Here is an 11216-nt window from a genome sequence, read left to right on the forward strand (position 1 = left end):
TGAATATGTATTAGTAATGTGTGATGTGATCATAAATGTGTGGTAGGCTACTTTTTGAGATTTTCAAGTTTATTCTGTGTGAATGGAAGGGGATATGCACAATGTAAACATGTCAAAGAGCAGCGTTGTTTATCACAAAAGAGAGGCGGCACAAAATAGGTGGGAAGTGAACTTTTTCTGTCTGCTCTGCATTATATAGTGAAATATCAATTTTAATCAGATTTCATTTCGATAACTGTCCCCTGGTCAACAAAATTATGACCCCACCCTCCTTGGTAGCTGATTGATTCAGCGCATCTGAACAAGTAATGCACGCAACAAGAGCAACAGACACGGCAGTTCTGCTGTTCACCAGTTGTAGGTGCGCTTCAGCGCAGAATGTACCGTGGACGCCATCTTGGGGAGATCCTGAAGCTGGTGACAACTATATGAAGCTCATCAAAATGGAATTATTAAACTTCTAAAAAACATTTTCCTTTTTGTTTTTTCTGGAACTGCAACAGAGAGTAGGTGTTTTGTTTAGCGGCAGTTTGTTTGCCTGCGAAGACTCAACCGTGGCTGCAGTCAAGCCTGCTTGTAACGTTGGTTAGATGGCCGGCTAGCTAGATACGCTAGCCATCTATGCCAGCTGGTCTGTGCGCCGCTCCGGACTGATCCGTGGCCTGCAGCAGAGGAAGGGTGGTGACGGCGCAAAATGCAATCCCGTTAATTTTCTCCAGGAACCCTCTTTTTCTCCAGGAAATTGCTACTGGGACAACTTGCATATCCGATAATGAACTTATAGATTGCCAAGTACCTGTCATCTTCAATTTTGCTGTCCATTTCGTATCCAGCTACAGATTAGCTGGCTTGCTAGCTGACTTGCTAGCTCTCTTGCTGTCTGCGTTGCCTAATATTCACTTGAAGAGACATGTCATCCAATTGTACGAGCACAGGGCCGGTGAGCGCCAGCAAAACGAAGACGAAAAAGAAACATTTTATTGGACAGAAAGTAAAACTTTTCCGTGCAAGCGAACCCATTCTCAGCGTTCTAATGTGGGGTGTCAACCATACGGTAAATAATGGCAGCTAACTTGCATCCTACATTCGTTATTGCTAATGTTTGCTAGTCAGAAACTAGACATCTAACGTTAGACAGACTAACGTCAGTTAGCCAACTGCAAGCTACTGTTACTGGAAAAAAAATCTCATGTTTAAGTTGCAAACATTAGAATACATGCATTTATCAGCATTTAATGAAATGTATAACGCTATTTTATGTTATTACAGTTGTGTGTTGAAAACTTCTCAGGTTCGATATGTAGGCTAACACAAGCTAACGTAAAAGTATCTGAACTAATGGCACAGACAAGTTAGATCTCAGTGTTTCGAAACAGCCACTTCTCGAATAAGAAGCTGGCGGCTTAGGTGTCAGTCTGGACAGATATATAAATACTCTTCGTTGGCAAGGGCATTGGAAATGTCTTGCGAGCGCGACTTGCACGACTTAACGCCTGACATGTCATTGCTACGGTCTCAGAGTGTAGTGGTGTGTCTCGTGCGTCTTAGGTTGAAAGGGGTGTGACTCGATTTGCGGTCCATTGTTTGTAGTGCTCGGCACTGATATCTGCGCTGTTTTCGTTTGTTTTTAATAATCTAGCCTAATTACACATAAACCTTACATTGAATAATACTAAAATACAGCATTTTTAAAAATACACTAACAGTAAAAATGCAAGGAACTCGTGCATTTAATGATATCGGTCTCTTCCCCTCCATCAGACCCGTAGACTGCTCGTTTAGTGAGACCACTGAAAGCGCTGTAGGAGCTTTTAGTATCCCATGCACGGCTCAAGCAGTGTACTTCCTCATGGTCTATAACTCTGCTTTAGTTGCACAAACGGGCAGGTGAAACACATCAACCAGCGCCTAGAATTCTAAACCGCTTTTGTACACAATGATGTAACTGCCACATAACAAACCTTACTGTCAGAATGTTAGATGGTTATGCTTATGCAGGGAAAAACCTGAGTCATATGAGAGACACCAACAACTTGTCAAGACTACATTTTGGCAGTCTTGTTTTTTGCTGATCTAGACAGTAATAACTGAAAGAGGAGCTGAGTGCATTACCATGCATCTAATAATTTTTACAGTCACTTAATGTTCATGTATTGCTGAGAGGGAGTTTTTTTTTTGTCATCATCTGCTATGAACCGTAACATATGAATTAGCTGATAACACTTTTCTTTAAAGGTTAGGCTGTTCACAAACATATTAAAATCATATCAGTTTTGTTTTCTGAGGAAGTTCAGGAATGGGCTAGGCCTATATTAAAATGATCGGTCTCCATGCTTGCAATATCACCTAGAAAAGCAGAACGGAAGCAGGCTATTTTCCTCAGATTCATGTTGATGAGAAAAGGATTGGCAAAAAAAGCATTTGAATAACTTATTTTCTTCATAACATTCACAACATCATGATGTTTATCAGTCAGTCAAACAAGGAAGTGTTGTTCTAAGATCCTGGCCCACCTGCATTACCTGTGCTACATCAATAAGATGGACCCAGATGATTGGCAGCACTCAGGCTATCTGGTTGCATTGATCAGTAGTGTTGTCACGATGCCAATATTATGACTTAAAATAAAATTATTTTTGTGACTGATTACCAATATGACTTTTTTTTATCAAAACCTGATAAAAAAAACATTAAATATCACATTGGGGCGAAACCTGACGCCAGTCCTGTTTTATTGTGGTTTATCACACTCTCAATAACACTTTGCTGAATCAAAAAGGCACTTTGAAGCTTGGAAAAAGGGGTAGGCTAGGCTGAGTTTGTACTTGAAAATCTCTTTGTGTGGGTTTCTAGTCCATCTCAAACTCATCGAAGGGGGGGTATTGGTGCTGAGAGATTGAGGGCCAGCCTTAGTAAGGTGACTTACTAGAGTCTGATGCTTGGGCTGGTGTTGAACATTTGTGTTTCAAGTGGATCTTTCTATAACTGGTTTCCTTTCAATGGAGCTTAGGCTCGGGTCCATTTGGGTGTTTTTTGTTTTCATGTTTTTACTTATTCATCCATTGATTTCTGCCTACGCTCCTAGCATGCATGATTACAATTTTTTTCATCACAAATCTAATGACTGTTTTGGAAAATAATGGCCTATCAGATTCACATTGAGCACAGCGTACCTAGATGCAGTCAATAACTGTGAAACTGTGTGTCTGTTCTCCACTGTCTGTGTTGCAGATCAACGAGCTGAGCAATGTCCCTGTCCCTGTTATGCTAATGCCTGACGATTTTAAAGCCTACAGCAAGATCAAAGTGGACAACCACCTATTTAACAAGTACGTATCAAGGCCCTTCACTAGTCACTCACATGTGTGTCGTACGTAAAGCATGCCCTCTCTGACGTCTGTATGTGTCTTCACAACATTCCTGTCTTCTGCAGGGAAAACCTGCCGAGCCGCTTCAAATTCAAGGAGTATTGTCCCATGGTGTTTCGAAATCTGAGGGAACGCTTCGGCATAGATGACCAGGACTACCAGGTGAGGAGAGATGTCTGGCCTGCCGAAGCTTTTGGTGGGATGCATTTAGTGTGTCTGCTCTCTAGGACCCTTACGGAATGGCAATTAACTCCAGCCGTTAACTCACCACTGGATGTTGGCCAGGATTGTATTTATCAGTGATTTATTTCCTCAGCCAAGTAGGGCCGCAGTCATTAAGCTCCTCTAAGTATTAGGAGCCATTTGTCATTCCTTAATCTGGATAAAGTTGTTAATTGCCCACTTGCTACTTGGAACTTTCTGTGTACGTGTGGGTGTGTGTGTGTGTGTGGGGGGGGGGGGGTTCCATCCACACTGCCGTCACCTCTGAAATGTCTTGATTCGTGTAGGAGTCCCCCACCCCCCTCCACCCCATTACTATAAAACTTCTGCGTGTTCATTCCCCACTGTTTTATAATGATGGTCTTGCATCTGCCCATAGCTACTCCATTTGTGCTTCTCCCAAATCTGTTAGCACTCTTTCGTCTGGCCTTTCCCCCAGTTGCTATTTTGATCGATTTTTTATTTATATGGTGTTTAATCACATATGATAATACGTCTCAAGGCACTTTACAGCTCAAACAGCCCAAACCTCAACTTGGCATCCTTTTTTATCAGGCGCTCGTCTTCTCATACATACATACATACATACATACATACATACATACATACAGTACATACATACATACATCCATACATACATACATACAGTACATACATACATACATACATACATACATACATACATACATACATACATACATACATACATACATACATCCATACATACATACATACATACAGTACATACATACATACATACATACATACATACATACATACATACATACATACATACATCCATACATACATACATACAGTACATACATACATACATACATACATACATACATACATACATACATACATCCATACATCCTTTCACTTCTTTTTCTCCCTTGTTTCCTCTGCTGTGTTCCCCATGCACCGACCGCCTCTGATGCCCCGCTCTGTCTCTGATTGGTGCAGAACTCGTTGACGAGGAGTGCTCCCCTCAACAGTGACTCGCAGGGCCGGTTCGGAAACCGCTTCTTGTCCACGTACGACCGGCACTTCGTCATCAAGACTGTCTCCAGCGAGGACATCGCCGAGATGCACAACATCCTCAAGAAATACCACCAGGTAAGAGACCACTGCTTGGCCCCTGTTTGTATCCCATGAATGACATTTTAGAAAGTACTGAAAATTTACAAACATAGTACATTCAGTATGAAAAACACTCAAGCATACATTATTCAGCAATTTTATAGCCTACATGTTTCCGCTGGGTTAGATGTATTGGGCATGTTTCTATGAGGTCTATGAGTGTATGTGGTTCTTCCTGGTCCTCACTGACTCTTCACTCTTCCGGATGCTCACAGTTCATCGTGGAATGTCATGGCAACACACTGCTCCCGCAGTTCTTAGGGATGTACCGGCTAACAGTTGACGGCGTGGAGACGTACATGGTGGTGACGCGCAACGTCTTCAGCCACCGGCTCACCGTGCATCGCAAATATGACCTGAAGGTACGCCTGATTGTTATGGCTCCACCTGGAGCCTATGTGGGCAGTGCACCACACCTGACCTAACTTGACATCACACCTGTCCTGTGTCATACAGGATGAACGTAATGTGTGTTGTCATTCCGTATGTATTGTGAAGAAGTCATTCCGTATGTATTGTGAAGAAGTCATTTACTACTATGTTATTTCATTTTCCTCAATATTCTAGCGATGGTAACTGGTCTGGTCGTGCTAATTATAATCGTGTTCGCTACACTCTTTCATTCAAAAATTCATTCTCCCTGACAGTCAGCCCCTATATGGTGGAAAGTTCTGTGTTTTATGCTCAACGGTAAAAACCGAATACCGACGGAGCCTCCGTCAGTTTCTCTCTCTATTTTGTCCGTTCTTTTGTCCGTTAACTTCTAGCTTACGAATACAGACTAAACGGATCAAGGTGTCTATTTGCGTGTGAAAAGGGAGCGTAAACTTGGCTTAAAGCGTGATGTTAGTGTTCATTCACGCGGGTGACAGTTGTGGGACAGTGACTGCGTATGAAGTCTTAGAGAGGAGCTGCCGCTGGCTGGGTCTCATGATGTCCTCAGCCTTTCATCCTCACCGTCAGCCCGTCAGATAAGGAAAGGTGCTTGGGGGTGGTGGTGGTGGGTGCAAGTGCTATTTCATTACGTTTGTTTGTTTGCTCGGTTCAGTCTCATCACGTAGCCTGTGCTCGACTCCACCAAATCCAATTCGATTTCTGAGCAGTAATGAGTTTGTGTGGCCCTGGAGGGGAGCGCTTTTCTCCAATTTGTTTATTTCTCATTCTTCAACAATGCATCACATTGGTGTCAAATGCTTCACAGAGTAGATTGTTTGGGTCAGCATTGTTGTTGACTTGTGCTGATGGACTCAAATCCTTTCTACTTTCTCTATCCACTACTCGGCCCTCCTGTATCAAATGATAAGGAGTTCATTTAAAGGGGGTAGTTGGAGATCATTTGAAGGGTTCAGATGTAAAAACAGAGTCCATTTTTGTTGAATTTACAGAAATATATTTATATTATGTTTAACTTGATATCAGTCAAACTGTTGTGTTGATTTGATTTAATTTACTTAAAAACTTAAAAACAAAAAATGGCAGTTTGATAGAAATTACCTGGAATTGACAATAAAACAACATACGCATTTTACACATTTGTGAAGATGGACTTTGCATCTGAACTCATTTATTGGTTACCACTGATTCTGAAGTGCAGTATGTTGCTGTAAACATCTTCGGCCATCTTGGAAATATTGTAGCTGTCAACTGAATTGTCTGGACGTTTCTCTTATTTTTTAGGGGTCTACAGTGTCCAGGGAAGCCAGTGACAAGGAAAAAGTAAGCCTTTACTTCAACCCACAACATGTCATACCACAACATGTTCAACTCTCAGGCAAAATTGGGTTGCCTATAAAGTCTAACTGAAAATCCTATCATATTGTAATATGCAGACTGATGAATGTATCTATGACTACCTGATTATATTTGAGATATCATATGTATTATTATATATGAAATATTTTTTATTTATTTAATTTAATTTAAATAACTTCTTCTCAGGCAAAGGACCTTCCGACATTCAAAGACAACGACTTCCTGAACGAAGGCCAGAAGCTCCAGATTGGCGATGACAACAAAAAGTTATTCCTGGACAAGTTAAAACGGGACGTAGAGGTATGAGTCATTCCATTTAGCTTCGTTAGCATAGCACCAGTCACTTCTCAGATTCATACTCCTCCTCCTCCTCCATCCTCCTCCATCCTCCTCCATCTCCCTGGGGATCTTTGACCCTGGTTCTCTCACTCTCATGTAAAACAAGCAAATCCAAACACCTCCGCTCCCCCCTCCTCCTCCAGACAGTGCATTGTGTTGTGACTCGCTGACTCATTTCTTCATTGTAGCTTGTAACATTTGACATTTGTTGTCTCACATCCAAGTAATAAAAGCATATCCATCCATACCCTCTTCTTCCTCCTCCTCCTCTTCCTCCTCCTTCTCCTCTTGTCAATCATCATTGTGTATTGTATTACTGGCTTGTTTTCTCTCTTTCATTTAAATCAATCGATCATATTCATACATCATATCTTTTTATTCCTCCTCTTTGTGTACCCTGACTGACTCTTCTTTCCTCCCTCTCTCTTTCTCTTTCCTCTCCCTCTCTCTCTCTCCCCCTTCCTCTCCCTCTCTCTCTCTTAGTTCCTGGCCACGCTGAAGATCATGGACTACAGCCTGCTGGTGGGCATCCATGACGTGGAGAGGGCCGAGCAGGAAGAGATGGACGTGGAGGGCGCCGCCGGCGATGAGGACGACTACGATGCTGATGGCGGGCCCATGACCGGCTCGTTCGGCACCCCGCCCGACAGCCCCGGCAACCCTCTCAACTTCGGTGGCTTCTTCGGGCCCGGCGAGTTTGACCCGTCGGTGGACGTATACGCCATCAAGAGTCACGATGGTCAGTACAGAGGACCGTTAATGGGTGTATTTATACTAACTGATATATATGGACTCCCTCTCGTTTATTTACTTTCTGTATATGTACATTATTACCCTGGAAATCCAGAGTTCTCGCGAGAGCACAATGGAATTGTCTCTGCGAGACACTCTGGCAAAGAGCAATGATGCACGTTACTTTTACCCCTTGCATCCCGGGGAACCAGCTAAACTGATGAATACAGCGCTGCAACGTTGGAGGACAGTACAAATTGGTCGTAGTGTTATCCGATTACGTCAAAGTCCGAAATCATTCAGAGTTAACATGGTCTAGTGTTATCCAATTGCGTGCAGTGAGATTTTTAAATGCATGCTTGTTGCCGCCCCTCGAGTTGGGCCATTACATTGTTCGTGGCCAGACCCTTAATCTTTCTAGATTACCAGGGTCTGGATTTTCCAGGCTAGTACATTATATGGACTTTACTCTGTATACTTCGACATGTTTGTTCTGTATATTTTGATGATTCATTACTTTTTGTCAGATTTCACCTGCCCAAAATATGTAGCATACGTGATCTGACATGATTTTTTGACTTGAGTTTCTCCTTTCTCTGCCTCAGGTGTGGTGAAGAAGGAAGTGTACTTTATGGCCATTATTGACATCCTCACACACTATGATGCGAAGAAGAAAGCTGCACATGCTGCCAAAACTGTGAAACATGGGGTGAGCCTCAACACATTCATAGTCTCTAGATGTATTTCCAGGTATTTTCTGTTGGTCTCTGCAGTAGATAAAGGAGTGAGTGGTGGGTGGGGAAAAAATGGTTAATGGTTTTGTGGCCCTTGCATTTGTTCAGAGTAATTGTTAATTGCTGACTGAAACATAGTGTTGTTAGCAGCAGCACAGATTGCCTACAATATCTCCCCATCACTTAGTCATTATAATGCCAGCGTGAATGGTCCTTTAACCATTATTTTATCACTATAAAGCTAGCTTGAATGGGCATTTGCCCATTACTTTGATCAGTATAAAGCTAGTTTGAAGGGGCTTTGCTAGAATAATGAGAGCCACAACCCGAGTGCTTGGACTCTTGGCAGGGTTGCAAGGCCGAAGTTATCAGCTGCTGACTCAGATAGAACATGAATAACCAAATGAGCCAGAAAGTCTTGTGTGAAATGTCAGTCGATGGCCTGATTAGTCATTCATACTTTATGTAATTACATTTACATGGTTTGCCTGAAAACCGTGAAGGTGAACACTTAATCAAAAACAAAATAGTAGCGCTCGAATGGCCAGATTTACGGCCAGCAATACGTAATTTGACAAAATGGGGGCTTCGGAAAGGTTGTTTAGTTCTACTGTTGATTTGATTTTGTTATATTGCAATCATCATCGATTTTGTTATATTAAACTCTCATCCGAGAATGGAGAGAATGCATCCATACTAAAAGGCACCTGTGGGCGTCCCAAGGAAGTAGGAAGCTGTGAGCATGATAGTGTGGCGCCACCTCTGCCCTATTTATATCTAAAGCGTTGGGTGGCATCATGGGTGGCACCATGATTCATTAGCTGCTGAACTCTGCCAGTGCCACATCGCGCCACTGAGCTGTTCATTTCCGTCTCCGTCTCCCACAGGCTGGCGCAGAGATCTCCACCGTGAACCCGGAACAATACTCCAAGCGGTTTTATGAGTTCATGTCCAACATCCTCTCCTAGATGACCTGCCCTCGCCACGCCACATCACACTACACCACACCACAACCACAGACCTGCAGCTGATTCCTTACAGTACTTTTGTAGACCTCCACACTTCTCTCTCTCTCTCTTTCTCCCTCTCTCTGTCTCTCTCTCTCTCTGTATCTCCGCTCTGTGTTATATCTCCGAATCTTTCTCTCCCATCTCACCGCCCCACAAAATCCTATTTCCTTTCAGTCTCCTAAAGGCATATAGCACATACACACAGGAGCAAGGCTGTTACCACCACCACCACCCCCTCTGCCCCTCCACAAGAACACCACAAGGGAGAGCAGGTTTGGGGGGGGGGGTTGAAGACTGGACTGCCACTAATAGCAACGCTTCAGCTCCACCCCACCTCTACACAGAAAAAAGCCCCCCAAACTTATTGTACTTGTCGCCCAGCGTCTCTTCAGCCTCTTTGTCTGGTATGAGGGATGGATGGGAACCGTGCCGAACGAAACAAAGAAAAGAAGAAGAAGAAAAAAGTGACTCCATTCCTCCTGCCCTTTCTCCCACACAATGTGCCCTCCCCTTCTCCTCATCTCCAGACCTTTATTTTATTTCATTTTTTTTTTTTTTTACTTTTGACGCCAGCACCTTCTTACTAATGCCTTGAAAGTGTGTTTTGGCTTCAGCTGTAAGAATCCTGTTATTATTGGCTACCCTTCTCTTTGTTTTTGGTGTCTCTGTCCATGCGCTCATCTATATTTATTTCAGTTTTCTTTTGGTTGTTCTTTTTTTTTCCTTAAAAAAAAAAAAAATACAATACACACACTCTTAAAACAGCACTCTGAGGACAAACCCGATACAATACACACACTTCTAAAACAGCACTCTGAGGAAAGAAAGAGAAGAGAGAGTAACCGAAAGGAGACACTTTGGAGCCCGTCAAATCTTGTGACAGTCCACCGCAAAAAAAAAAAAGAAAGCAGAAATCTTGCAGCGGAACAACCTGAAAGTGGTTTGTACACCTCCCTACTCGAGCCCCAGTTCAAACAGAAGAAACACAAAAGATGAACTCGGAACATGTGCAAGGGAAACAAATTATGAACGCAGTGGCAAAAATGCATGTCTGTCAAACAGAGGCGACATCATGTGTCTACGTCAACACCAACACCAAAACCACTAATCTCTTTTAATGGACTTAAGTGTTTGAATGTTATGTTGCCATATATGTATGAAGTCAATTGTGTCTGTCAACTTGATGGAGGTCAGTTAACAAAAATGGATTAAGAAACCACATAAGAAAAAAAGGAATTTGAAAAAGCAAATATACTGGTTTTATTACCATGCGAATCATTTTTATATCTTGTTTACATTAATGTAGCATTTTTGTGTTTGTATACAGTATTGTTTTGTTACCAACATACGTTAGAAAAGGAAGTTACTTGAAAAATGATCCAGTGCATATTAAAGGGAGTTTTATTCTTTTTTTTATTTTCACGTTTGTTTTATAAAGAGTTGGTTTTACTGAAATTGTTGGTAACTAGACAAATGATGTTGTGAAATGTTGCCTGAAGAGAAAAAAAACCTCAAATGTTGTCAGTCAGTGCAAAGCCTGAGGAAAGGGTGTCAGAAATTGAAGTTTGTTGTCTTAAAAACTCATAACTAATGATTAATATGCCAGCACTAGAATGGACTCACCATCAACTCTCCGAACACACACAAGAGCTCTCAGTAAATGGTGAATTCTGAGTAAACTTTGTTGGGTCTTGTCTTGTTATCAGTTTTTTTCCATCACGCTGTGACGTTTTGAAGGAGTAAGTGGGACTCACGTACTCCATACAGACTAGTTGGTCAGTCCATCTCAATCACAAACATGACACTGTCGCCACCTGCCGCTTGTCTGTCCTTACTGCTGAGGTTTACCAGAGGACCTCAAGATACAGAGTAAATGATTTTCTCTATAACAAAACTAAGAACTTCGCGTGAGTATT

The 11216-nt window shown here is 42.3% G+C and overlaps 1 protein-coding gene across 1 annotated transcript; it reads left to right on the forward strand.

The window, feature by feature from the left end:
* The first annotated feature begins 96 nt into the window (after positions 1-96).
* Positions 97-10979, forward strand: LOC143131423 (phosphatidylinositol 5-phosphate 4-kinase type-2 beta-like). Its single transcript, XM_076291070.1, has 10 exons — positions 97-1054; positions 3232-3329; positions 3434-3530; positions 4557-4709; positions 4949-5095; positions 6411-6449; positions 6672-6785; positions 7308-7563; positions 8162-8265; positions 9178-10979. Exons 1-10 carry the CDS (start codon positions 911-913, stop codon positions 9256-9258), a joined length of 1233 nt encoding a protein of 410 aa, XP_076147185.1. The 5' UTR covers positions 97-910; the 3' UTR covers positions 9259-10979.
* Positions 10980-11216: the final 237 nt, after the last annotated feature.

The sequence above is a fragment of the Alosa pseudoharengus genome, unplaced genomic scaffold (assembly GCF_046254945.1).
Source record: "Alosa pseudoharengus isolate Yale_2024_CS ecotype anadromous, Long Island Sound unplaced genomic scaffold, YU_APseudo_1.1 YU_APseudo_1.1_scf_1, whole genome shotgun sequence".
Taxonomy (NCBI): Eukaryota; Metazoa; Chordata; class Actinopteri; order Clupeiformes; family Clupeidae; genus Alosa; species Alosa pseudoharengus.